The 25,550-nt window shown below is 59.1% G+C and overlaps 1 protein-coding gene across 2 annotated transcripts; it reads left to right on the top strand.

Annotated features, from left to right (window-relative positions):
• Nucleotides 1-293: 293 nt before the first annotated feature.
• AHCYL1 (adenosylhomocysteinase like 1) lies at nucleotides 294-24,520 on the top strand. Of its 2 annotated transcripts, none has more exons than XM_057404550.1 (17): nucleotides 294-610; nucleotides 14,189-14,300; nucleotides 14,743-14,886; nucleotides 15,985-16,085; nucleotides 16,196-16,298; nucleotides 16,559-16,653; nucleotides 17,741-17,847; nucleotides 17,930-18,046; nucleotides 18,223-18,286; nucleotides 19,622-19,710; nucleotides 20,054-20,124; nucleotides 20,550-20,644; nucleotides 20,728-20,826; nucleotides 21,368-21,436; nucleotides 23,656-23,734; nucleotides 24,142-24,262; nucleotides 24,382-24,520. In XM_057404550.1, exons 1-17 carry the CDS (start codon nucleotides 503-505, stop codon nucleotides 24,386-24,388), a joined length of 1,581 nt encoding a protein of 526 aa, XP_057260533.1. In that variant the 5' UTR covers nucleotides 294-502; the 3' UTR covers nucleotides 24,389-24,520. The 2 variants fall into 2 exon arrangements, with proteins under 2 accessions (XP_057260533.1, XP_057260542.1); XM_057404559.1 differs by lacking the exon at nucleotides 294-610 and adding an exon at nucleotides 2,553-2,773.
• Nucleotides 24,521-25,550: the final 1,030 nt, after the last annotated feature.

Raw genomic sequence — 25,550 nt, 5'->3', positions numbered from 1 at the left:
TTTCCTTGCATTATTTTTTTTTCCACAGTTATTTTTCCTTTCTTTCCTCGGAATTCCTCTCCCCTGATTTTCCTAGAAATCCTCCTCCTTTCGCTTTATGTGCCCTGATTTGGCTCTGATTTGATTCATCCCCTGCTTTTCCCACGGCTCCTCCTCCTCCCCTGTCCCCCGTGTCCTCCACCGCCAGGGGGCGCCACGGCTCCTCGCCCTCTCCTCCCGACGCCGCCGTTTGGCCTCACTTGCCCGGCGGGTGCGTGCTGACGTCGGGGCGCGCTGACGTCACGGCGTCACGCCCCTGAAAACCGAGAGCGGCGGCCGCAGTCCCCGCCGCAGCGCGGTACCGGAGCCGAGCCGAGCCGAGCCGAGCCGAGCCGAGCCGAGCCGAGCCGAGCCGAGCCGAGCCGAGCCGAGCCGAGCCGAGCCGTGCCCCGCTTCGCCCGGTACCGCGGGCGGCCGCGGCCCGCTCCGCCGCTGCCGCCTCCGCCGCCTCCTTGCCCTCAGGATGTCGGTGCTGGAGCCCGCCGGCGGCGAGGAACTGAAGCAGGCCAAGGAGGTGGAGGACGCCGAGAAGTTTTCCTTCATGGCCACCGTCACCAAGGCCCCCAAGAAGGTACCGGCACCGGTACCGGCGGGAGCAGCCCCCGGTTTGGGGGTTGCAGCGGCGCTGGCGGGAGCAGCCCCATGGGGATGGGGGGCGGTGGGAAAGCGGGAGCGGGTCCGGTTTGGGGTTGACTGGGGAGTGGGAGGGCTGTCCCCGTTCATTGGGGTTGGTACCGGCACCATAGGACCGGACGGGACCCCTCTTCAGTACCGGTTCAGAGGGGCTGGGGCCTGGCCTGGCCCGGCGGAGAGTGCGGAGTCGAAGGGGGGGGTTGGCTGTGGTGTGGGGGTGCCCGGGGGTCAGGGTGACCCCGGCAAGGGCACGGGGAGGTGGGGTCGCGGGGACCCCGCGTGGCGGTGGGGGCCTGTTAAATAGGGCAGCAGGGAGCTGGAGGTGCTGCTGTGGGGCTGAAGGGTGCTGGAGGTGCTGCTGTGGGGTCTATGGGAGATGCTGATGGGAGCACGTTTGGGGTTGGAGATGAGCTCTCCTGAGTCACCTCTGCACCCTGTCAGCCTTGAAGACCTCCCAGGAGCATCTATGATGCTGCGCCCCATGGTGCTTGTGTAACCCTATGGGGTGCAATGGGGGAGCACTGGCTGTGGCAGGGTGCAGGACCCCCAGTAACGTGGGTGAGTGCTCCTGGCTTGGTGTGGACCTGCAGGGCTTGGTGACTGCTCGGCACTGCTGCTGCTGCCCTGGTCCTGGCACTCAGGTGGGTTTGTGCTCCCAGTGCTGCACAGATCCTGCTGCATCCGGAGGTTCTGCTGTGCTGAACATCGCGTTCCCTCCGGGCCTGCAGCCGCTGCCTCCGTGGTGGAAGCAAAGGCAAAGCAGTCACGGTGGACGGGAACGTCCCCTTCTCTGGGGGAGCATCTCTCCTGTGGGGATGAAGGGAGCATCTGGCCCCCATGGCTGGGTTGGGGGCATCTCTCATCGCCCAGGCTCACGGCTGCTGCTAGGGAGCCGGAGCTGGATGCTCTCCCTGTGCCCCTGCCCTGTTTATCCAGGCTCTGGACATAGCCCGGAGGAAGGAGCAGAGGAATGTGAAGCTGGGATCTGCCTCATCCAGTCGTGCTCAGCACAGTTCAAACTCAGGGCCTGGTTTTACCTTTTCCTTACTGGCATCTTCCCCAGAGCTCCCAGTGCGAGGCTGCAGCCTCAGCTGTGACAGGAGCACAAACTTCCCACCCTGGAGTATCTTATAGGGCCCGCATCCGTGTCCTAAACCCAAGTGGGATGTATTTCTAGGTGGGAGTCAATCCAGCACCCTCAGAGGCAAAGTTTCCTCGTGGTTTTGGGGTTACTGGAGGCTTAATCACCTTGAATTTGGTGCTATAAACACAGGCTGGTCGCACACATGAGGAGCCTCAGGCAGGCTCCGCAGCCTTTCCTGGCTGGGGGATGATGTTAAAGGTGCCCCAAGACACAAGAGCTTGGGGCTGGCAGCAGCAGCAGCAGAGAGATGCTGGGGAGCTGTGATGTGGCTGAGGTCAAGGACAAAGTGCTTCTGGCCACTGTTCCTGCCTGGCTAGTTCCTGTGAATAGGCTGGGTAATAGCAGAGGAGTTGGCAGGAGGATAAAAGGAGGAGGAAGGGAGAATTCCCCCTCCTGAGATAAGGTGTTGAGTGCCCCCAGCTCCCACCCCTTCAAAGCAGGATCCCGATTAAACCATTAAAACTCCCTTTTTGATGCAAGTCAAAGTGACTTTTGTGCTCTCAGAGTGCTCCGAGGCCAGTGAAGAAGGTGGCTGAGAGAGATGATTTTACAGCATCAAGGTAGCAGCAGCAGCAGCAGCTCCTGCCCTGGCTAAAAAGGCTCCTTGAACTTTGCTGATGCAGTTTGCATTTGGAGATGGGGATGGTGGGAATGGGGCCAAGCTTAGTGCAGGCTCCATCTCCTCTGTGTGACTGCTGCTGCTCAGTGGCTTTCCAAAGAGGAGCCCTCATTCATGCTGGTGGCTGGGGAAAGTGCCAGTGTGCAGTGGTAGAGCCGCCGTGTCCCGTGCCCAGCTCGGACCTCAGGGAGCATCTTGGATGTAGCCCGAGGCACGTTGGTGCATCGGGAGCACCCGGAGCGAGCCTGAGCGGCGCAGCCATCCCAAGGGATTGCTGGCATCTTCGTGTCCTCTCTTGTCAGGGGCTTGGGTGAGGTGGAAAAGTGAGGCAGCAGGAGGTAAGAGATGAAGAGATCAAGTATGATCAACTCCGGGGTTAAGCAGGAGCTGCTGCAGTTGGGGTGGATGGAGCTGGAGCCTGTCTGCAGGAATGGGGTGGATTCTCTCTCGGGAACCAGGCTTCCCTGGCTCTGCTCAAGCTCCTCTGTGGTCCGGGCAAGGTGGTTCTTTGGAAGGGAGCGGGGTAAGGGCAGAGGCTGAGTGATGCTGAGCCCTCTCCTTCCTCCGATGGGTGCCTCGGTGGTGCTTGGGTTAAGTGAATAGGGCAGTGGGGATGATGGGAGAGCTCAAGGGCAGGTTGTGCTTTTCCAGCTCCTCATGTGCCCTCACCTCTGCATCTGGGCATCCTTCCGCCTCCTTGGAGACAGGGTGCCCTTGGCAGCAGTTGCTTTCCTAATCCGTGTCAGTGCTGGAGCCTTCAACTCGGAGCTGAGCCGTGGGTGCCCTCGAGTGGGAAGGACCTAAAGCGGGTGCTGTCCCTGTCTGTCACTTCACCCGATCCCGTTGTGCCCTTGTCTCGTGGGGCTGCTGAGGTGCCTGGTGGGCTCCGGGGTGCTGGCAGGCAGACAGACAGAGGGATGCTCTGCACACAGATCTGCTTACTCATGCAGCTCGCCTGGAGTGAGAAACGGGCACAAGCCTTGACTTTGCTTTTGGGTGCTGAGCTACTCAGCCCCTCCGTGCCCCCGGGAGCCTGGAGCCCGCGGGGGGGTGTGTGTTTGAGTTGGTGCCGTGTCCCTGCGGATGCTGGCTCCGGAGGGATCCCGCCGAGGCTGCGTGGCAGGGAATGCTAATGCAGAGCGCTGCAGCTCTGCAGGGGTAGGAGCCGTGCGCTGTTGGCATGGGGGTGGCAGGAGATGGGAGAGGGGGATGGAGCCCGTGGGGGGGCTGGATGCCTTCTCCAGAGCATCCTTACTGCTGCTGTGTGGTGCAGCTGCCTGCAGAGCTGCTCTCCTGCAGCCGGAGCGGTGTCTGACCTTGCTGCATCCTGCTGCTTCCCTGCCCTGCCTCAGCCTCTTCCCAGAGCCCGGGTTTCTGCCCTGTTTTCCTCAATCCCAAGTCATGTCTGGTCCCTGCAGCTCTGCCGGGCTGGGTGCTAACACCTCCCTCTGCAGAGGGTGACACTGCCCTTGTACTGACAGAGCTCCTTGGTTTTCTTCTCTCTTCAGATTCATCCCTTCATCCTCCTCTTCCTCTGTGCTTGTCCGGGCCAGTGGCCACCAAGCATCTCCCCCCCCTGCTTCCTTAACCAGGTGCCCTGCACCAACTGTCCTTGCTTCCTTGCCCAAATCCTCTGTTCCTTTGCTTTCTCTCTCTCCTCCTGCTGTGGTTTTCCCTTCTCATGATGAGATGCCTGGGCTGGGATGAGTTGAACAGCTCATCCCGCTCCATACAGGCTGCCTGGGATGAATCTGGCCTTCTTGGGGTGCAGGAAGCCCTAAGCAGTGAACACGTTGTGGTTAGGCGGTCACAAGCTGAGCTGGTCATACCCTGCCCCATGGGGAGAGCAGAGATGACTTCCTGGGGCTTGGAGCAGACAGGGCACTGCCGGGGCTGTGTTAACAGCAGGGATTTCTGTTATCAGTCACTTTGGGGTCCATCCCATCACTGTGCCTTTCTGGAGGATCTCATGGCTGTCCAGAGAGGGGTTGTCCTTGGCACCCAGCGCTGCTGCAAGGCCAGAAGATGCTTCATTAAGTTGCTGAACTGGAGAGCAGAAGAAAGGAGGTTTTGGGCTCTGCCAGCCTCAAGTCATCATCATCCGTGCTGAGCCGTGTGCCTTTGGCTTCTCCGTTCTCCCCCTCCTGCAGTCCCGTGAGGTAGGCTGGGCTTCCACTCCGCTTTGGAGGTGGGAGAGGAGTTGGATGTTCGTTCTCCTCAGCCTCCAGAAGCATCTCCTGTCATCTCTTGATGGCGTGGGTGTGGGGGCACCCATCTGAGCAGCGGCGCTCCTCCTGCGAGCCCCGCTCTGCTGGGTGCTGCCTCCTCCCCACGGGAGCAGCCAGGTCTGCAGCGTGGGAAGCGTGCTGGCAGCACAAGTGGTTGCTTTAGGCCTTTCCCCAAACGCAGCTTTCTCTTCCTCTGCTGCGGCCCCAGCCTAGCACAGCGCTTCCTTTGGGACCTGGCTGGTTCCCCCCCCACCCCGCTTTCCCTTCTGTGCTCCCTGCTAGGGCTTGGGATAGCTTTGCTCTGGAAAGCAGCTCTTTAAGGTCAGGTTGGAGCTGATCCTTCTGGATAAACAACCGCAGGGCTTTGCAGGTGAGGATCCTGCCCATGCTGTTCCCGTGAGGAGTGGGTGAGTGCCACGGCCCCGGGGGTTTGAGCAGGGGAAGGGGTTTGCTGGTGCCTGGTTGTGTCTTTTCTCATCAGGAAGTTCCTGCTGCCGATGTTTGCAGAGGGTCGGTGCACTTCCTGCTGAGCCCTTTGATCAGGGCTGCTTATCTGGGGACTCTGACTCACCTTCACTCCCCAGGTGGTGGTGACATTCGAGGTGACGGGTCCCCGGGCCGGCTGCTGGCTCCAGGGAGCAAAGGACCTTGTGGGAACGCTTCTGCAGAGCGCACGGCCCCAGTCCGCAGCAGGACCATGGCTTGGATCTGTCACTGAATCCCAGAGTCGTTTGTGTTGAAGGGACCTTAAAGCTCCTCCAGCTCCAACCCCTGCCACGGGCAGGGACCCCTTCCACTAGAGCAGCTTGCTCCAAGCCCCTGTGTCCAACCTGGCCTTGAGCACTGCCAGGGATGGGGCAGCCACAGCTTCTCTGGGCACCCTGTGCCAGCGCCTCAGCACCCTCACAGGGAAGAGCTTCTGCCTAAGAGCTCAGCTCAGTCTCCCCTCGGGCAGGTTAAAGCCATTCCCCTTGGCCTGTCCCTACATCCCTTGTCCCAAGCCCCTCTCCAGCTTTCCTGCAGCCCCTTCAGGCACTGGAGCTGCTCTCAGGTCTCCCCTTCAGGAGCCTTCTCTTACTCTAAAGTGGGGCTGGGAGCTGCTGCAGGAGCAGTGGGGTGTCCCACCAAGGAGGAGCTGCTTGTTACCACCTCAGCAGGGTCTGCTGGAGCCTCTTAGCAAAGCCCTGGGGCATCCTGCTCGATGCTCCAAAGAGAAAGCTGCCTCTTGGGGTGTGTTTCTGAGCCCATGGGAAAGCAGGATGCAGACGCTGGGGCTATTCATGCCTTGGGGAGGCTGCCCTGAGTGCCCTGTGTCACATTGAGCTGCTTGAACCGTGCATTTTAATTACACTTTGGGATCAATACGGTGGCCTTGGTAACAGGCTTATTGCTGCTGCAGAATCTGTTTACTTCAGGTTGGTGACAGCCAAAAGAGCTGAGGTGGCCGAGGACATGATGTTCCAGCTCGTCAAAGAGGCGGCATTGTAATTGGGGTGAGCTCGGAGGTGGGTCCAGCTTCCCCTTGGCTGCCTCTTCTGGACCTGGAGTTCTCTGGCAGAGGAGCTGCCTTGATTGCAGAGCCCTCGCTTGGGTGGGGGTTGTAGGAACCTGCTTTATCTGCAAGGCGTGGGCACGGGGAGCAGGGAGCAGCCTAGAAAGGAGGTGCCTTGGGGCTCTGCCCTGCTGAAACGCATGGTTTGGTTTCCTCCTGCCTGGCCTGGGCTGAGGCTCAACCCGCACCTGCTGCTCTGTGCCTCTCCTCCTTTCAGCTCTCTGCAGGGAGCCCCTTCTGGCCCCGTGGCGAGAGGCTCGTGTCCAACCTGGAGCGAGCACCTCGGGGCCATCCCTGTTGACCTTGGAGCTGTCAGCCCCTCGTGGGCAGCACAGCCCTCGTCTCCCTGCGTTAACCAAGCCCTTCTCCAAACATCCTCCGAGCTCGCCATTCCCACAGGGATGTCGCTTCTTATCCCTCCTGCTCCATTTGAAACTGAGGGGCTGAAGTGAGCCAGCCCTGTTTGCAGGAAGGGGTTGGCTTTGCTCGGGCACGAGGAGGGTGATGTTTGTCCATCCCAGGAGTGATTCCCGTGAGGCCTGAGCAGTGAAGAGCCTCAACTGGAGCCCGGGGGTTCCGTCCTGCCTTGCCTTTAAGCAGACACACTGAAATCAAGGCATTTTCCAGGGCTGCAGGGTGTTGGTGAATGAGAAATGGGCAGCTCCAGGTGACTGGAGATACCATTGTGAGGGGTCTGTGGGTCAGAGGGGGCAGGGGGCATGCAGAGGATGTAATTCCCATTTTCCTATTGCAGGGCTGCATTGCAGACAGGCTGCTTCTGTTTAGGCACTGATCCTGCCAGGCATCTTCCCTTAGAGCTGGATCATCGGGGCTGGTCCTGCACATCAGCTCTGGGGCAGAAAAGGAGGCAAAAAGGGTCCCCAGGGCACCAGGTAGATGGGTTCCTGCCCCCAAACACAGGGGCTGCTGCAGTCTCAGGCTTGGGGGTTTCAAACCGAGGCCTTTTGTGGCTGACCCTGGCTCCAGATCCATGTGGTGGAGCTGAACGAGCTCTGCCAGCTCCTCCAGGCCTCTTGTGGAGCCGCTTTCTAAGGGAGCTCAGATCAATGCTGGTGGAGGCTGCTCCCCCATCACCCGTGCCACCACCACGTTCCATGGGCGTCCTGCTCCAGCCCTCGGTTTGCCCACAAGCCAGTGCCAGTGATGTAACCCCAGTCCTGCCTGTGCAACGCTCCCAGCGAGGTAACTCCGGTTAATGCTCATTATCCTGTTCCCAAGAAGCCCGAGGTGGGAAGGCTGGGATGCCTTTAAGCGGGGCAGTTTGAAGGTGGGATGGGATGTTTGCCCGTGCAGGCCTCGTGGGGTTATCCTGGGCAACACGGTGGGACTTCACCACCATTGAGGATCCCAGGTAGTCCCAGGGACTGGACTTTTGCTGGGCCTGCTATGAAGGAGATGCCTCTCTGTGTTAAAGCAGGAGTGAGCCTTTGCCTCAATGCCTGCAGTCCAAGGACGAGATTCCTTATCTGCTGGCAGGGAGCTTTCCCCACACCTTTGGCCTCAAGGTGTTCCTAAGGCAGTTGTTATTCCCAGTTACTGTTTAACAGCTGGGCACTCAAAATCCCATTTATTCCCCTTAATCCCACCTCCTGTTTGTTTTTCCTATGACTGGCATTTACAGTGCTTCCCACGATGGCTGGACTCTTGCAGTGATTTCCAGCCTGTTCACATTTGGAATGGGACTGAGCCCATTTCTGTCTTGGTGCTGCTTTTGCGCCGAGCTTTGGGGTTGGTGTGGAAGTTCCCAATTCTCCTCCTGGCCTCACAGGGGCTTTGGTTTGGGACATTTCCTCAGTGCTTTACCCCAGCAGCCCTTCTGTGCCAGTGGAGGATGGAGGCTGCTCTCAGGGCTTGGCTGCTTTCCTATGCCAGGACCGCAGTGCCCTCTATTTCCTTGTCAGGAGCAGTGGGAAGGATTCCAGGCCTGAGCGGCTGAGGTTCCTGCTCAGGGAGGTGTCAGGGAAAGAGCCAGGTGGGTCCCTGCCTCTCCAGGGAGAAAATCCTGCCCTGGGAGCCCTCTGGGAGCTGCAGGCACAGACCCAAGCAGTGGGCTCCAACCCACAGCAGCGCCCTCAGGGTGCTCTTCCCAGCCCCAGTGCTGGGCTGCACCCCCAGAGTGAGCACAGGGCAGGGAGGGGATCCTGCCCCTCTGCTGTGCTCTGGGGAGACCCCCCTGCAGCCCTGATCCAGCTCTGGGGCAGCAGCACAAGAGGGACGTGGAGCTGTTGGAGCGAGGCCAGAGGAGGCCGTGGAGATGCTGCGAGGGCTGGAGCAGCTCTGCTCTGGAGCCAGGCTGAGAGAGCTGGGCTGGGGCAGCCTGGAGAAGAGAAGGCTCCTGAAGGGGAGACCTGAGAGCAGCTCCAGTGCCTGAAGGGGCTGCAGGAAAGCTGGAGAGGGGCTTGGGACAAGGGATGTAGGGACAGGCCAAGGGGAATGGCTTTAACCTGCCCGAGGGGAGACTGAGCTGAGCTCTTAGGCAGAAGCTCTTCCCTGGGAGGGTGCTGAGGCGCTGGCACAGGGTGCCCAGAGAAGCTGTGGCTGCCCCATGCCTGGCAGTGTTCAAGGCCAGGTTGGACACAGGGGCTTGGAGCAAGCTGCTCTATGGAAGGGGTCCCTGCCCGTGGCAGGGGTTGGAGCTGGAGGAGCTTTAAGGTCCTTTCCAACACAAACCACTCCAGGATTCTGAAGGTTTGGGTTGGGGGATCCATCAGGAGAAGTCTTCCTGTTGCCAAGGTCGCCCCTGTTTCAGAAGCAGGTCCTGCTCCTCCATATAACTTCTCTAGCCAGGGTTATGCCACATCCAGCCACGTCCACCCTCTCCTCTGGCATCCCTGCAGTGTGGTGGGCCTGAGGCCATGGGCATTGCTAACGCACCTTGGGAGGGGGAAAAATGGGGTTGGTTTAGGAATCACATCACCAAATCCACCTCAAGCTGCTCCCTTTGCTGGTGGTTCAGTTCAGGGGTACGGATGATGACTGCTCTGCGTGGAAGCCTTGGGAATCCCGGTGTTCCAAGTACCTGATTTTACTGTTCCTTCAGTCCTTATGGAATGCTGTGGTCCAGAAATACCCCTCCAGGCCTGGGTAACCTCACAGGGAGAGGAACCTGAAAATGCCACCCTGAAATCCCTGTGTCCTGTTGGATCATGGAGCAGGAGCCGTGTCCCCTGGAGGGCTGCGGGCTGCGGTGGGATCCCTGCCCTGTGTCTAGACACTGTCCTGTGGGAATGGGGCTTGGCTTTCCCAGCCTGGCAGCAGGACAGGGGGGGTCTGAGGACACCGAGTCCTCTGAACAAACCCAGTGCCTGGTCACGTTGGGACTGGTGCCAGCGCCGGGGCCAGGCAGTGGGAACCTGCGGTGAGCAGGATTGGGATGGCTTCAGCCCTCATCCCGAGGGGTTCAACGTGGCAGGAGGCTGTGGGGAGCTCAGGAAGCCCTCCAGGACCCGGGTGCTTGTGGAAGCGCTGAGGAGGCAGCACAAGCAAAGCTTCTCGTTGACCTGGAACAGGAGGAAAGGCTCCTGTTGGTTACCTCCGTGGGGGCCCCGCGCTGCCTCTTCCCTCCCTCGCTGCTGCACTGGCTGCAAAGAAGGGGATTCAACCACCCTGGCCTTTAGGAGCAGCCAAGCTCAGGGTGCAGCACCCAGCACCCTGTGAGAAAGCAGCCTGAGCTCCCTGGGAGGCCCAGTCCTGCAGGTGATGAACCCTCTGTGTCTGAAGGTGCTTGGCTCCAGGTCTGTGGACCTCAGCCTCCAACCCCTCCCCAGCTGCAGCCGGTTTGGGCTCTAAATCTGGCTGAGGGATGGCATGGAAAGGGTGAGCCTAAAAGATGGGATACACGAGGGCTGCCCCAGCAGCCTTGGGTGATGTGCAGAGCCTGCTTTGGGACCCCATTCCCAGCCTATTCCAGGCTTGAAGCGGGCTTCTTTCACACTGTTGTGGCTGTGCCATCCTCCTGTTCACCTGAAGGGCAAATAATCATCAGAAAGGGTTTATAGGTACCCTATGGAATAGGGGGGAGCTCTCTGAGGGTGGCTGCTCAGCTTTAAGGTGGTTTTGGGATGCACCAGGCAGTGCAGCCAAGCAAGATGGATAATACAGGTCTGAGTGTCCTCAGTTGACCCCTTCCATGAGATATGGGGCTGTATCAGCAAGGATGATGCTCGCTCCCATCCTGCCCACCCAGACCCTGCACTGGGAGGGGTGCTTTGAGCCCCACTGTTGGGAAATGTTGTATCCACATGGGAATGGGTATGGACACACCGGGTTTCGCAAGGGGAGAAAATGTACTTCAGGCTTGGCAGGTGTGGTGAGGAGTGGGCAGGGAGCAGCGTTGCTGTGTGAGAACTTGGCAGGAGATGTCGGATCCGGGTGTTTTCCTGCAGGATATCTCCCAGAAAACCATTCTGTACCACGCGAGGAGCTGCTTGCTTGACACAGGCCTGACCCAGGACCCTGGTCCCGTCTCCGCCTGGAAGGGGATGCTGATGCTGGCGGGCAGCCCATTGCTGTTGCTCTGCAGAGGAGTGGGTGCTGCCTTCCTTCACCTCCTTGCTCAGGGCTTGCTGCGCTGGGAAAATATTTTCCTTGCTCTCAAACCCTCGTGCTCCACCCGGTTGGAAAAGCTGCTTCCAGCAGGAAAAAGGCTGGGATGTGTTCGGTCCCGGTCCCAGTTACCCCTCACTGCAGCCGCCTCACCCGCAGCTGGGGATCCCGTTCCTTGATTCCTATGACACGCTGAAATCCCCCTAATCCCAGGGGATTTTCTCCCTTACCTTAATGCAGCTCCGGAGCCCAGCACGTGGATGGGAACGCGGCCCATGGGTCACCCACGTTGGGTTACTTCGCACCCGCATCCTCCCTGCTCTTCCTCTCTTGTGCTTGCCGGATGCTCTGCTCATTTCCCAGGCTTGCAGGGGGTTTGGTGCGTGAAGAATTCCTTGGATTTGGAAGCTGCCTGCAGTGGGTGATGATAATTTTAGACAGGGCAGATTGCGCTAAGCTCTGGAGTTCAGCTGAGCTCTGCTAAAGCCATGCAGGGGATTACTGTGGGTAATTCAGCACTTGGGTTCTTTAGCAGTGGTTTTTATCTCCCCCCCTCCTCGGATTTGAATCCCCCATTTCTGGAACTGCTGTTTCTCCTAAAAAGCAGAGCTCTGGAGCTGGCTCGTGGACACTCCCTGGAGGGGATGATGGTGTCTGCTCTGTCTTGGTTGTCTTGATGGTGTGGATGCAGCAGCTCTCCATTCCCAGCCTCTCCTTCCCATCACGTCCCAGACCAGCTTTGCTCCATGAGGCCATCCAGATAGATGCTGTAAGCCAGGACAGACCCCCCTGGGTGGAGCAGTGAAACCTGGGTTAGCTGTTGGATTCACCTCTTCCCTGGAAACCTTTCCCTGGGATGGAGCCAGCTCCTCAGCTGACACTTGAAGCTGGTTTAATGCCAGCAGCTGCTTTATGGGGCGTGTTTATGGTACCCTCTCCTTTGATGCGCTGCCAGAGGAAGAGGTGGGTGCAAAGGGATGGGAATCCTGTGTATTGAAATGACTGCTCTTTGTTTCTGCCTTCCCAGAGCTGCCTCTGACCCAGCGCCCTGAGGATGCTGCTGCTGGTGCCTCCTGAAGCTGCTTCTGCCCCTCTGGGCTCTTGGTGCCCTCTGGTTCCTCCTGCACCGTACCAGTTGCAAATGCAAATGTGCAAACTCCATTTAGCATTCCCATTGCTTCCGTTAATGCTTTAGTGGGATTCAAGCTCCCATAGCCTAGCCCAGAACCCCCCCGTGTGCTGGGCTGCATCCCAGAGTGTGAGCAGCAAAGCAGGGGGGGGGAATCCTGCTCCTCTGCTGCGCTTTGGGGAGACCCCCCCTGCAGCCCTGATCCAGTTCTGGGGCAGCAGCACCAGAGGGATGTGGAGCTTTTGGAGCGAGCCAGAGGAGGCCGTGGAGATGCTGCGAGGGCTGGAGCAGCTCTGCTCTGGAGCCAGGCTGAGAGAGCTGGGCTGGGGCAGCCTGGAGAAGAGAAGGCTCCTGAAGGGGAGACCTGAGAGCAGCTCCAGTGCCTGAAGGGGCTGCAGGAAAGCTGGAGAGGGGCTTGGGACAAGGGATGTAGGGACAGGCCAAGGGGAATGGCTTTAACCTGCAAGAGGGGAGACTGAGATGAGCCTCTTAGAAGCTCTTCCCTGTGAGGGTGCTGAGGCGCTGGCACAGGGTGCCCAGAGAAGCTGTGGCTGCCCCATCCCTGGCAGTGTTCAAGGGCAGGTTGGACACAGGGGCTTGGAGCAAGCTGCTCCAGTGGAAGGGGTCCCTGCCTGTGTCAGGGGTTGGGGCTGGAGGAGCTTTAAGGTTCCTTCAATCCAAAGCAGTCTGGGAATCTCTGGATTTGCACCAGAATGGCAGGGATGTCTGCTGGCAGTCTGGTGTGGGGAGCAGATATCCTGCTGTCACGTATCCAGTGTGGAGGAGCTGGGTAAAAACCTTTCATCAGCATCACCCACAGAAATGCCTGGGATCTTAGGTTGAGCTGATGGATCTGAACTGGTGCTCGTCGTTCCTGGAGGGGATGCTGAGTCGCTGCCATCGCCCCACATCACCCCAAATGTCCTCCTTGGGCTGAGCAGTGGCTTTCATGTCCCTGTTTCCCCCCCTGAGCAATACCAACGCAGCTTTTAGCCCATCAGCTGGGTTTGTCCAGGAACCACGGCTCCATTCGCAGCCACACAAGTGCTGCAGCCACCCCAGCCTGTGCGGGTCCCTCCTTTCTGGCCTGCATCATCTCAGCTGCAGAGTTTCATTCTTCTCCCCTTGAAGGCCGCTTCCCACATCAAAGCTTTTGGGATGCTTGTGGCAGGGAAAACCCCTCCTGGAGGCCACCGGGGCTGTCTCTTTCCATCCGCTTCATTTCCCGAGGTCTCCCGGCTCCGTGGGGGTGCTTTGTGAATCCCCCTCCCTGCAATGACATCTCACCCCTGGGAAGTGGAGGAGTTAAATCCTGCGGGGATGTGATCAGAGGGAAGAGGCCACGTTGGGGGCCCTTTGTCAGGGTCTCCTGCATAGCAGCGGGACGGGGAGGGGGGCATCAGCCTGGATTCCCTGCTGCTTTTCCCCAGTTCCCTTTCATCTCCAGCATCCTTCTCGTGCAGGAGCTGCACGGAGGCGCTTTGCTGGCTGCGCACAGGGCTTGAGGCAGCAGCTGAGCAGTCTGGGGCTGTTTTCCCCCTTCCTTTCAGCTCAGTACACTTGAATTTGATGTGCTGGTGGTAGGTCCTAGAGCCTTGAGTTGCCTCTGGCTGAGGGAGGAAAGTGGGGGGGGGGGGGGGGGGGCTGGTTTTGGGCTTCTCTTACAATGGAAACACATCTGTAATGCAGAGGAGCCTGAAAGCCAGCGCAAAGTCAACTGCAGCTTGTTGGAATGTTCTCTCTTGCCCAGTTTTTTTCCCCTCCCTGCTTTTAGTGTCCATTTTGGAAGGCTCCGGCGTGTTTTTAACCTGTGGGATGCTCCCGGCCCAGAGCCTGGAAGCATCGGGGCTGGGAGGTTCTGCTGGGAACACCCCAGCTTTCCTGCTGCTCAGTTGCGGGCAGCAATCCATCAGGATCAGGTGGAGCAGGGGCTCTGCCTGCCCGGGCTGGAAGCGTGTTTGTGTCTCACTTCCTTGGAGGAGCCCCAGGAGGCAGATGTGGGCTCCCAAGGGTGCTGGAAGCTTTGCTGGGTGCTCTCCTCATCTTTAGGTGTTGAATCCAGTTTACCTGTCGGTGACAGATGATCAGGCAGAGGAAGGGGCTTCAGCTGTGGCATCTGGAGCCACGGATCTGCTCCTTGATGCATTGGGGATGCTCATTCCCATGGCTCCAGCGGGGAGGGTGGATTAGAGGGACCCAGAGGTCCATGTAGCATGGCAAGAGGATGTGCCACAAGGAGCATCTGCTGATTGAGCTCATCTCTTCCTTTGCCTCTCAGCAAATCCAGTTTGCAGATGACATGCAGGAGTTCACCAAGTTCCCAACCAAGACGGGCCGGCGCTCTCTGTCCCGCTCCATCTCCCAGTCTTCCACTGACAGCTATAGCTCCGGTAGGTGCCAGGCTCCTGGTCTGTGTTGGTCCTCTCCCAGATCCAGTGTTGGTGCTGCTCACACTGTGTCAGGATGCTCCATGCTGTTGGGTTGTACTGGGATGCGGAGGGGATGATTCGGGGGGCTCCTGAAGCTCAGGCATGGATTACCAGGTGATTATAAGGCCAGGATGGAGCAATCTCCTCTAGTGGAAGGTTGGAATTGGATGAGCTTTAAGGTCCCTTCCAACCCAAAGCATTCCATGATTCTTGGATAACCCTGTTACTTCTGGGTTGTTTTAGAGAGCCAGAGTGCAAAATCCCTGCTGGACATCTGCTTTCCTTAGATGTGTGGTTTGAACCACAAGTGTGAGAGCTGGGAAGTGAAGCAGCAGGAAGCTGAGGGGTAGGAGGTCCCCAGCTCCTGAGACCTGGGATAACCCTATTCCTCTCCTGGCTTTAGCTGCCTCCTACACGGACAGCTCTGATGACGAGGTGTCCCCCCGAGAGAAGCAGCAAACCAACTCCAAAGGCAGCAGCAACTTCTGTGTGAAGAACATCAAACAGGCAGAGTTTGGGCGCCGGGAGATCGAGATCGCTGAGCAAGGTACGAGCGGAGCATGGAGGCTGTGGGTTTGGGTGCTGAGCTCTCTGGAGAGCAGGGGCTGAGCCAGGGCCATTCCCACACCTCATGCTACAGCCTCAGCTCTCCTGCCTTTCCCCCTCCCCAGCATCAGTGGCTATGTGGGGAAGAGCTGGCTGGGACACTGTGAGCGATGTGTGGCATCCATTTCCTCACAGCAGCAGAGCTCGTGCTGGGTTTAATGTTCTGGTGGCTTTGAATAGAAGCCTTGAGGGGCAAAGATCTTGCAACACCTTCTGAGACATGAAAACCGAGAGTCCCGGCCCCTTCCCCTGGGGCTTGTGGGAAGCTGAGTTTCCATTTCCAGTGGGTGATTGGGTAACTTTGCTCTCGGCTGCTTTTAGACACAAGCTGCCAAAGCCATAGAAGGGGAAGATAATCCAGGCACAACCAGAGCTGCTCTTCTGAGAAGAGAAGGCTCCTGAAGGGGAGACCTGAGAGCAGCTCCAGTGCCTGAAGGGGCTGCAGGAAAGCTGGAGAGGGGCTTGGGACAAGGGATGTAGGGACAGGCCAAGGGGAATGGCTTGAACCTGCCAGAGGGGAGACTGAGCTGAGCTCTTAGGCAGAAGCTCTTCCCTGTGAGGGTGCTGAGGCGCTGGCACAGGGTGCCCAGAGAAGCTGTGGCTGCCCCATCCCTGGCAGTGTTCAAGGCCAGGTTGGACACAGGGGCTTGGAGCAAGCTGCTCTAGTGGAAGGGGTCCCTGCCCATGGCAGGGGTTGGAGCTGGAGGAGCTTTAAGGTCCCTTCAGCCCAAAGCATTCTGTGTGCCAGCACTGTTCTCATCTTCTTTAGGTGCTTCCCCTTGATGCTGCCCTGCTGCAGGGCTGGTGCCTGTCCTTGGCAGTGCCTGTGCCAGACTCCTCTCATTACTTGGTTAAGTGACAAATGACCCTGGTGGTCTGGTCCCGTTCGGGGCAGCCTGGCCAGGCCAGCGATGAGGAGCTTCACTCCTGGCTCTGTAACAGCTGGAGCCAATGCTGTGGGGTGGATGTAGCTTCGAGAGCCCCGAAAGAAGAGCAGGTGTGGACCAAGCCCGCAGTAACCCCTCTCTCCCTCTTGCAGACATGTCTGCTCTCATCTCCCTCAGGAAACGAGCTCAAGGAGAGAAGCCTTTGGCTGGAGCTAAAATCGTCGGCTGCACGCACATCACAGCCCAGACTGCGGTGAGAGCAGGGTGATGTTGGCTGGGTTCCTCGCGTCCCGGGGCTGGTCCTGGGCTGCTGTGCCCATCGCTGCTCCTTCAGGCCTGCTGCTCCCCCCCCTTGTCGTGCAGGTGCTGATCGAGACGCTGTGTGCGCTGGGAGCGCAGTGCCGCTGGTCCGCCTGTAACATCTATTCCACCCAGAACGAGGTGGCGGCCGCCCTGGCAGAAGCTGGTGAGTGCAGCAGAGCCTGGTGGGGCAGAGCCCTTCCAGCTCCTCCTGGCCCTGCAGCTGCGTCCCTCGGGGCTGCTTTGAGGGGTGGTTTGGCCCAAATACCTTTCAGGGCAGGCGAAACAGGGCTGAGGCTGGTGGGGGCTGTGCTTCGAGCTCTGTGTGGCCCCTTGGCTCTGCTGTCTGTGGCTTTCTTGAACTGGCCAAGCAGGAGAGAGCTCTGCCAGACTCGGCTGGTGCCAAGGATGCTCCTCTTCTTCTAGGTGTTGCTGTGTTTGCCTGGAAGGGGGAGTCGGAGGATGACTTCTGGTGGTGCATTGACCGCTGTGTTAACATAGATGGCTGGCAGGCCAACATGGTAATGAGCCTCCTCCCAGCCCTTCCTCTCTCTCTGTGGAGTGGTCACTGGGTGTTCCTCACCCTTCGCTCGCTGGGGCTGTTCCTGGGCTTTGCAAAGGCCTCTGAGCCCCATCAAAGCAGGGATCCTGGAGAATGGCAGCCAGAGCTGGGTTGGGGGTTGCAGGAGCTGCAGAGGTGATGTCCTGGGTCCCACCAGCTGCAGAGGTGATGTCCTGGGTCCCACCAGCTGCAAAGGTGATGTCCTGGGTCCCACCAGCTGCAGAGGTGATGTCCTGGGTCCCACCAGCTGCAGAGGTGATGTCCTGGGTCCCACCAGCTGCAAAGGTGATGTCCTGGGTCCCACCAGCTGCAGAGGTGATGTCCTGGGTCCCACCAGCTGCAGAGGTGATGTCCTGGGTCCCACCAGCTGCAGAGGTGATGTCCTGGGTCCCACCAGCTGCAGAGGTGATGTCCTGGGTCCCACCAGCTGCAGAGGTGATGTCCTGGGTCCCACCAGCTGCAGAGGTGATGTCCCACAGCCCAGTGGTGTGGAAGAAGAGCTGAGAAACCACAGGACCTCTTCGCCCCCCCCCCCCCCCCCCCAGGGTCTGCCCTATGGGAGCTGCCCCAGCTGCTCCTCCCCAAAAGAGGGAAGTCTCTGCAGGGGCTGTTTCCCTTGCTGGAAGCAGGTGACACCTCAGTGCATGGGCCATGATCACTAATGGTGCAGTAGCACATGTGAGTGGGCTGTGACAGCTCCTGCAGCCTTTCCTTTTGAGTCTTTGCTTTCAGGGCATGCATGTTGTGGCATCCTTCTGCACTCAGTTAGTGCTGTTTATGGGCATGTTTCCGGGCTGCAGAGCAATAGCAGAGGCACAAAACCTTGTTAGGATCCATCAGCTCCTCACTGGGGGTAAGAAATCCTCTGTGCTTTGGAGGACACCCCAAGTGATTGGCAAGGGGAGGGCAGGAGTCCTGGCCCCAGTTCACTGCCCCACCAGCCCTCCATCAGTGCCTGAAGGTGTTCTCCATCTCTTGTTCCCTGTCCTGTCTCCAGTAAGTGTGTTTCCCAACGGAAGGCCTGACTGCTCCGTGTTCTCCTCTAGATCCTGGATGATGGCGGGGACCTGACCCATTGGGTTTATAAGAAATACCCCAGTGTCTTCAAGAAGATCCGAGGGATTGTGGAGGAGAGCGTGACCGGCGTGCACAGGTAGGAGCTTTGGGAAGCATCATCTGGACGTGGCTCCTTGGCTTGCTGCTGTCTGCTCTGACCCGCCTCTGCCCTCTTCCAGGCTGTACCAGCTCTCCAAGGCTGGGAAGTTGTGTGTCCCAGCCATGAACGTGAACGACTCTGTGACCAAGCAGAAGTTTGATAACCTGTACTGCTGCCGGGAGTCCATCCTGGACGGGTGAGTCCAGCCCTGCTCTCACTCAGCTGCACTTGGCCCTGCCTCCTCTGGAGCACACGTCTGGCTCTTTGCTGCTTGGGTCTTGCTCTTTGCTTGCAGGACCTGGGGATGGGGGCTTGTGCCATCAGCGGTGTGCGCTTGACTAATCCCAACACAGGTCTCTCTCTGTCCCCCAGCCTGAAGAGGACCACGGATGTGATGTTTGGAGGGAAGCAAGTGGTGGTTTGTGGTTATGGGGAGGTGAGTTTCGGAAGCAGCAGTGGGGGCTGTGAGTCAGCCTTCCCTGCAGCTCAGCAGCCTGCTGCTTCCCTCTGCAAAGGCCTCATGCCCTTGATATAGGAGTAGATCAAACCTGAGAAGCAGTTACCATGCTTAGACTCTGCTGGGAGCCTGGAGAATAAGCCTCCCATTTCCCATTTTGCCTGCAGGTGATGGGGCTGCAAACCCCACACTTCCTGGGAACACTGGCTTTGAATTCTAAGTACCCATGGGTGCTCCCATCTGCTGCCTCTGGCCTGAGTCCAGCATCCAGCCTGGCTGTCACTGAGCCTGGGACACAGGAGGTGGGAGGGTCAGGCTGCAGCTCACTGGGAATAATCCTCTGGCAGAGGGGAATTGTATCCCGATCTTGCAAGTGAGGCTGCCCTGGGAGAGTGTGGAGCTGGGGGCTGCCACCTTCCCTCTATCTGTGCACTGTCTGCATCACCCCGTGCTGCACAGGGCCTGGCAGGAGCTGCAAATGCTCTTCCCAGCAGGAATATCCTCACTGATCTCTTTGGACCCCAGTGGAGCCCAGCTCTGCTGCACCAAGAGGCTGCCCTGGCTCTCCCCCAGCGCTCTGGGGTGGTTTGTGAGGCTCCAGCCAGGAGCTGTGCTGGGAGCTGGAGTCTCCAGGGCCTGTCCCTACTTCTACCGGGCACCTTCAGAACCAGGGAGTGCTTCCACCTTCACTAGTGTCCCCTCTGCGGGTTGCAGCCCCAGTTTGCCCTGCCTGGCTCTGGTCAATAGACTGAGGTTGGAGCTGGGTGATGTGAGGGGGTCTCTGGGGATGTTTCTTGCTGGTCAGAAGGTGGGGCTGAGCAGGGTTCTGTGCAGGTGAGCCTGGTGTTAGTGTGGGTAAGTGGTGTGGAGAAACAGACTGCAGCTTAGCTTGGTAGGGAGGAGAAGGAGAGAGGCAGATTTGCTGGTCCAGGAGCTCTGCTCTCGCCATGCTGAGCATGGGATGGAGGCTCTGTCCCCCCAGCAGTGCAGGGCAGGAACCTTCTGGCTGGGGAAGTGTGTGCTGCTCCAGCCTGGCTTTAACCTGCTCTTGGAGGAGGGCTCAGAGGGGCTGCCGTGGGGCTGGGGCTGCACAGGCTTTGAGCATGTTGGTTTGGGAAGCTCCTGCCCGTGCTGGGGGCCTCGGAGGGGGAGCTGAGGGGCCGCTCACCAGCTCCATCCCTGAGCTCCTGCCATCGGGCACGTGGTCAGGATGGGCTCTTCCCAGCCTGGGGTGCACTGGGGCTGGTTTAGGGAAGCCATTGCAGCACCCGGTGTGTGCCATGCCCTGCTCCACGCTGAAGCTTTGCCTCACAGGTCGGCAAAGGCTGCTGCGCTGCTCTGAAAGCCCTGGGAGCCATCGTGTACGTCACGGAGATCGACCCCATCTGCGCGCTCCAGGCCTGGTAAGGAGTTACCTGAGCATCTCCTCAGCTGCTCCCTGCCCTCCTCCAGAGCCTGCTGGAGGCTGAGGCAGAGCCAGGAGGAGCTGTGGCTCCATCTCGGAGAACAGACTTTGGGTGTTCAAGGGCAGGTTGGACACAGGGGCTTGGAGCAAGCTGCCCTAGGGGAAGGGGTCGCTGCCTGTGGCAGGGGTTGGAGCTGGAGGAGCTTTAAGGTCCCTTCCAATCTGTGATTCAGTGCATCTGGCGTCCCTGGGGGTGTGTAAGGATGGCCTGGCTGCCGTGTGAGCAGGGAGGGATCAGGCTTCTCCTCCTCATCGTGGTCCCTCTCCCCCTTTTTTGCCAGCATGGATGGATTTCGGGTGGTGAAGCTGAGTGAAGTGATCCGTCAGGTGGATGTTGTCATCACCTGCACAGGTAGGGATGGGGAAGTGGGGGGGGAGCCTTGGAGCAGGCTGAGGAGGAGCAGACCTTCCCAAGTGGGTGTCTCAAGGGAGCTGGGGATGGAGGCCACATCATTGTCATGTGCTGCTTAGAGCAATAGCCCTGCTCTGGCAGGAGCTTCTCCCATCCCACCCCAATCTGCTCTTTGGCCACAGTCCTTCTCGGCCCCTGGGAGAAGCGACACCGCGGCCGTGTGTCCCGAGGGAGTTTTGGGGTCTCCTGGTTAATTCATGGCACCAAGGATCAGCACTGACCCCATGTGTTTCTCTGAGGGCTTTCACCCTGGTGGAAGCTCATCTGCCCCAAGCTGAGCTCGTCCGACTTGAGTGCATGGAAGGGCAAATCCAAGGGCTGATATTCCCGAGCCTTGGCTTCATCCGTGCCCTCTCTGCCTGCAGGAAACAAGAACGTGGTGACCAGGGAGCACCTGGACCGGATGAAGAACAGTTGCATCGTGTGCAACATGGGTCACTCCAACACAGAGATCGATGTGGTGCGTCTGCCTCCCCCCTCCACTGCACACCCCCCTCCCTGCCCCCCCGACCCTGACCCCAGCCTCTCCTCCTGCTCTTGCAGACCAGCCTCCGGACCCCGGAGCTCACGTGGGAGCGGGTCCGTTCCCAGGTGGATCACGTCATCTGGCCGGATGGGAAGCGGGTGGTGCTGCTGGCTGAGGTGTGCTGAGAGCTGCGCCACGGTGTTGCTTTGGGTCCCCACCAGGGAATCGCTGCGTGCCGCAGTTGGTGACAGGGATTGCACCCGGTGGAAAGGTGCCAGGATCAGAGATCAAGAAAGGGTTTCGTGGCTTCCTTTTCACCCCTTTTCCTGGGGCATGGCAGGTACCACAAGGTGCCATCTGGCTCTGTTCTTCCGAGCCTGGAGCCATCCCTATCAGCCACATGCCATCTGCTTCTGGCTCTGGCAGGGTTTCCCATGCAGCAAACTGCCTGGGAGTTTGCTCTTCCCACTGGAGCTCCTGTGGCAGTAGGAGGGACTGGTTCTTTCTAGGACCACAGAATCTCCCTGCCTTAAAGCTTAAGGGCTAGGGTGGAAACTGAGGCAGAGTTTGGACGCTCTGGTCACACAGGTGGGCCTGGAATCCCTGTGCTGTGGTTGCCCCCTGGCTCAGGAAGGGGGTAGAGGCAAATCCTGCCTAGAGACTCGGTTTGGTTTGGGGGGCAAGTTGAGCTCTTGGCAAACCCCTGCTGTCCCATAGGGCCGGCTTCTGAACCTGAGCTGCTCCACGGTCCCCACCTTTGTGCTCTCCATCACGGCCACCACTCAGGTCTGTACCTGCAGGGCTGGGGTTTGGAGGGTGCTCTGGGGCCTGGTATGAGCCTTGGGCTGGGGATGGTTTGGAAGAAGCTGGGAACATGCACTTGGATGGGTGCTTGGGATGACACCAGTGCCAGAGGTACCGTAGGTGCCACCTCTTGGCTGGGATGCAGTTGATGATGGTGTGAGCTTGCTGCTCTGATTACAGCTGGGAGGGAGCTTCTAAATCACTGAATCCCAGAATCAGCCAGACTGGGAAAGCCCTTTCAGCTCATCCAGTCCAACCCTTGCCCCAGCACTGCCAAGGCCACCCCTAACCCATGGCACTGAGGCCTCATCTCCACGCTGTGTGAACACTTGCAGGGACGGTGACTGCAGCCCTGCCCTGGGCAGCCTGTTCCAATGCCTGAGCACCCTCTGGGGCAGGAATTGTTCCTCAGCTCCATCTAAACCTGCCCTGGGGCAGCTTGAGGCCGTTTCCTCTTGTCCCATCCCTTGTTCCTTGGGAGCAGAGCCCAGCCCCTCCTGGCTCCATCCTCCTCTCAGGCACTTGTAGGCAGCCATCAGGTCCCCCTGAGCCTTCTCCTCCAGCCTGAACCCCCAGGTCCCTCAGCCCTTCCCCATCACACTTGTGCTCCAGGCCCTGCACCAGCTCTGCTGCCCTTCTCTGACCCTGCTCCAGCCCCTCAATGTCTCTTGTCGTGAGGGGCCCAGAGCTGAACACAGGATTCAAGGTGCAGCCTCCCCAGTGCCCAGTGCAGGGGCACAATCCCTGCCCTGTCCCTGCTGCCGCACTGGTGCTGAAATACAGATTGTTATGTATTTATCCATCTATGTATATTGATTTTTAAGCTGTTAAAGAAGATCATCACTAGATGAGCTTTAAGCTCCTTTCCAACCCTAACCGTGCTGTGAGGCTATGGAAAGAGCCAGGCTTCATGGCAGAGCTCCTGCTGCTCTGCCAGCCCCTGCAGAGCTCCCTTAGCCCAGCTTTAAGCTGACCTCAAAGCACAGCTTTGCTTTCTCTTTGGACTCCTGGATTTCTACAGCACAGCTTCCCCCCCGCCCCATGGATGGTGCCTGGGTGGGCACAGCCTGCACCTTGCACTGCTGCAGCTCTGCCTTTCCAAGGAAAGCAGTGGCTAAATGGGGCTCTGAGGTCTGGGTCAGTGATGGGAGAGACCTCCAGGGCTGGAAGCACGGGGGGGACCGATGGCTGGGGACCCCCATGTTGATGGTGGGAATTGCCTTATCCTTGCACTTGTGGGTCTCAGCTGCTGGGGACCAGAGCTGTGTTTCAGGCCTGGCTCTTGGCTGTGAAGCAGCATTCAGGGCAGTGCAGTTCTGGTTCTGCTGCTGAGTGGCCGTGGGGTTTGGAGCAACACCACCAGCTTCAAACCAGCAGCGGCAGCCACAGGGTTTAAGGGAATCGGAGCTGTGCCCCTCTCCTCCATCCTCAGGCTCAGGTTTCCCTGAGGAGTTAAGCCCAGGTGCTGCAGACGGGCTGAGTGGGAGCTGTGTTCGGTGTGTGCAGCCCTGGGGCAGCAGCACAAGAGGGATGTGGAGCTGTTGCAGCGAGGCCAGAGGAGGCCATGGAGATGCTGCGAGGGCTGGAGCAGCTCTGCTCTGGAGCCAGGCTGAGAGAGCTGGGCTGGGGCAGCCTGGAGAAGAGAAGGCTCCTGAAGGGGAGACCTGAGAGCAGCTCCAGTGCCTGAAGGGGCTGCAGGAAAGCTGGAGAGGGGCTTGGGACAAGGGATGTAGGGACAGGCCAAGGGGAATGGCTTTAACCTGCCAGAGGGGAGACTGAGATGAGCTCTTAGGCAGAAGCTCTTCCCTGTGAGGGTGCTGAGGCGCTGGCACAGGGTGCCCAGAGAAGCTGTGGCTGCCCCATCCCTGGCAGTGTTCAAGGGCAGGTTGGACACAGGGGCTTGGAGCAAGCTGCTCTATGGAAGGGGTCCCTGCCTGTGGCAGGGGTTGGGGTTGGGTGAGCTTTAGGGTTCCTTCACCCCAAACCATTCCATGGGTCTGGGATCTCTGTGGTCCTGTGCCATCGGCGGTAGGACCCTGGAGACCCAGAGATGGAGGTACCCTGGGGGGGGGAATCTTTTCCCTCAGGGCGTTTTGGAAGCGGCTTCTGGCCCCCTCAGGCTCCCAATCCCTTCTCGCTGCTGCCCAGAGCTTTGTGCCGCTGTGGTGGCCGTCCCTGACTGTCCCTTGTGCTCTCTGCAGGCTCTGGCTCTGATTGAGCTCTACAACGCTCCCGAGGGCCGTTACAAGCAGGACGTGTACCTGCTGCCCAAGAAGATGGGTGAGTGAAGGCAGCCAGGGCTGGATGAGCCCTTGGGTTGCTGTGGGCAGCTTTGGATGGAGGGAGAAGCTCAAACCTGGGCTGGGAAAGGCTTCAGGAGCAGGAAGGCATCGGAAGCTGCAGCCGTGTAATCAGTGTGGGCTGGTTGATGTCCCTCAGTGTCCTGCACCCCTCAGCCTCCAGCTCCCAGGTTTGCCATGCCACCCTTGTGCCTTTTGGTGCACATCCAGCCCTGCTCAGCACCAGCGCTTGGGCTCAGCTCTGCCATAGGTGAGGGTGAACCCGTGGTGCTGGATGGCTCAGCCCCACTGTGGTGCCGTACAGTGAGTCCATGGAGTCCATCCGTCCCCCCAGCAGTGCCAGCGGGTGCCGTGCACCCCCTGATCCCCCCTTTCCCCCTTGCCCAGATGAGTACGTTGCCAGCTTGCACCTGCCTTCCTTTGATGCCCACCTGACAGAGCTGACGGACGACCAGGCCAAATACCTGGGACTCAACAAGAACGGGCCTTTCAAACCCAATTACTACAGGTCGGTGGTGGCCAGGGCAGGGAGCTGCTGCGGCCCCATCCCATGGGTGCCTGGCTCCCAAGAGCCGTGTCCCGAAGCAGCCAGGGCTTCACCCTCCCCTCCCCTCTCTTCTCTCCTAGATACTGATGGACCATGCAGGAAGGACCAGACCACACAAGGCAACATTAGAGAGATTATTTTTAAAGATCATTTTTATTTGGGTTTACTTTTCCCTTTTTGTTTATTTTTAACCAACAAAAGAACCTGGTTTTACATTGACCAATGTGATTTTAAGGTCACTTTTCTTCCCTTCTCTCCCCCCCCCCCCCCCCCCTTGCATTTTACCCTTTTATGTGCTCACATCTCTGCTCTTAGCAGCCAACCTGGGGATGTGCTTCTTGCTTTCATGTGGCTGAAGCCACTGGTGGCTCCTGGGGAGGGTTTTCCCTTTCCTGCTCCTTCCTGCAGCGATGGTTCTGGGTTGTTTGTCACCTTTGCAGCCCGGGTTGCTCTCGGCGGCGGCCCTGCCGGTGCGGAGATGCTCTTTTGCCCTTCTCTTCTGTTTCTTTTCTTCGTGTGGGTTATCTGCAACTTCTAAATTGCCTTAAAAGAGCCCGGTTTTGGCTGCCGGAGCCCGGCTCGGGAGCAGAGCGGCCCCTGGTGGCCACCTGCAGAATAGGTCCCCAAGCCCTGGGGGACTGAGGTGGCTTCGGGGAAGGGGGGAGTTGGCTGGTCCAGGGTGCTAATGTGAATCGGGATGGGGGCCGCGCAGCCAGCATTATCCTCACCTCTCCTAGGTTTGTGCTGTTGGGTTATAGCCAAACTGCACCTTAACTGGGTTAACGCCGTGGTTTGGTTTTCCTTCCTCTTTTCCTTTTGGATCCTTAGGATGGAGACGGTTTGGAGGAGGGGAAGCAGGAGGGATGTGGCCCCGTCTGCCAGCGAGCAGCTGTGGTGGGGGTTATTATGGGGTGGTTCTGTTTGAGCTGGACACAGAGCTGAGCCTTTGCTGTACCCCAGAGCCCTCTGCTCCCCGGCGCTGCCCCTGTCCTCTCGCAGTGCGTTTCAGCCGCTGTCATCGCCGCCTTCCTCCCCTTCCTCATCCTCTCCGGTGACGTTTCTGTTCTCCACCTCTTGCCGCTTGTCCCGGGGAGGTTTCTCTTGGCTCCTTTTCTCCTCCCCAAATTGCCTCTCTTGTGCTTTCCCCCAGCCCAAGAGCATGGAGGGAAGGAGGATCCCGGCTGCCGGCATCTCCCGGTACATGGATAATGGAGATGCTGTGGTCCCCCTGAGGCTGCTCCTTCACCTC

Source organism: Pezoporus wallicus, unplaced genomic scaffold (genome assembly GCF_028554395.1).
Source record: "Pezoporus wallicus isolate ANWC-B61680 ecotype Strahan unplaced genomic scaffold, APGP_CSIRO_Pwel_v1 contig_5863, whole genome shotgun sequence".
In the NCBI taxonomy this organism is placed as follows: domain Eukaryota; kingdom Metazoa; phylum Chordata; class Aves; order Psittaciformes; family Psittacidae; genus Pezoporus; species Pezoporus wallicus.
The sequence above is the reverse complement of the archived record's forward strand: the minus strand, read 5'-3'. Positions and strand labels throughout refer to the sequence as shown.

Coding starts and splice junctions, on each gene's coding strand:
- AHCYL1 (XM_057404550.1), top strand. CDS start 503: ATGTCGGTGCTGGAGCCCGCCGGCGGCGAGGAACTGAAGCAGGCCAAG. Junction 18,047..18,222: donor CGGGAGTCCATCCTGGACGG/GTGAGTCCAGCC, acceptor TCTGTCCCCCAG/CCTGAAGAGGACCACGGATG. Junction 23,735..24,141: donor CCTGCTGCCCAAGAAGATGG/GTGAGTGAAGGC, acceptor CCCCTTGCCCAG/ATGAGTACGTTGCCAGCTTG.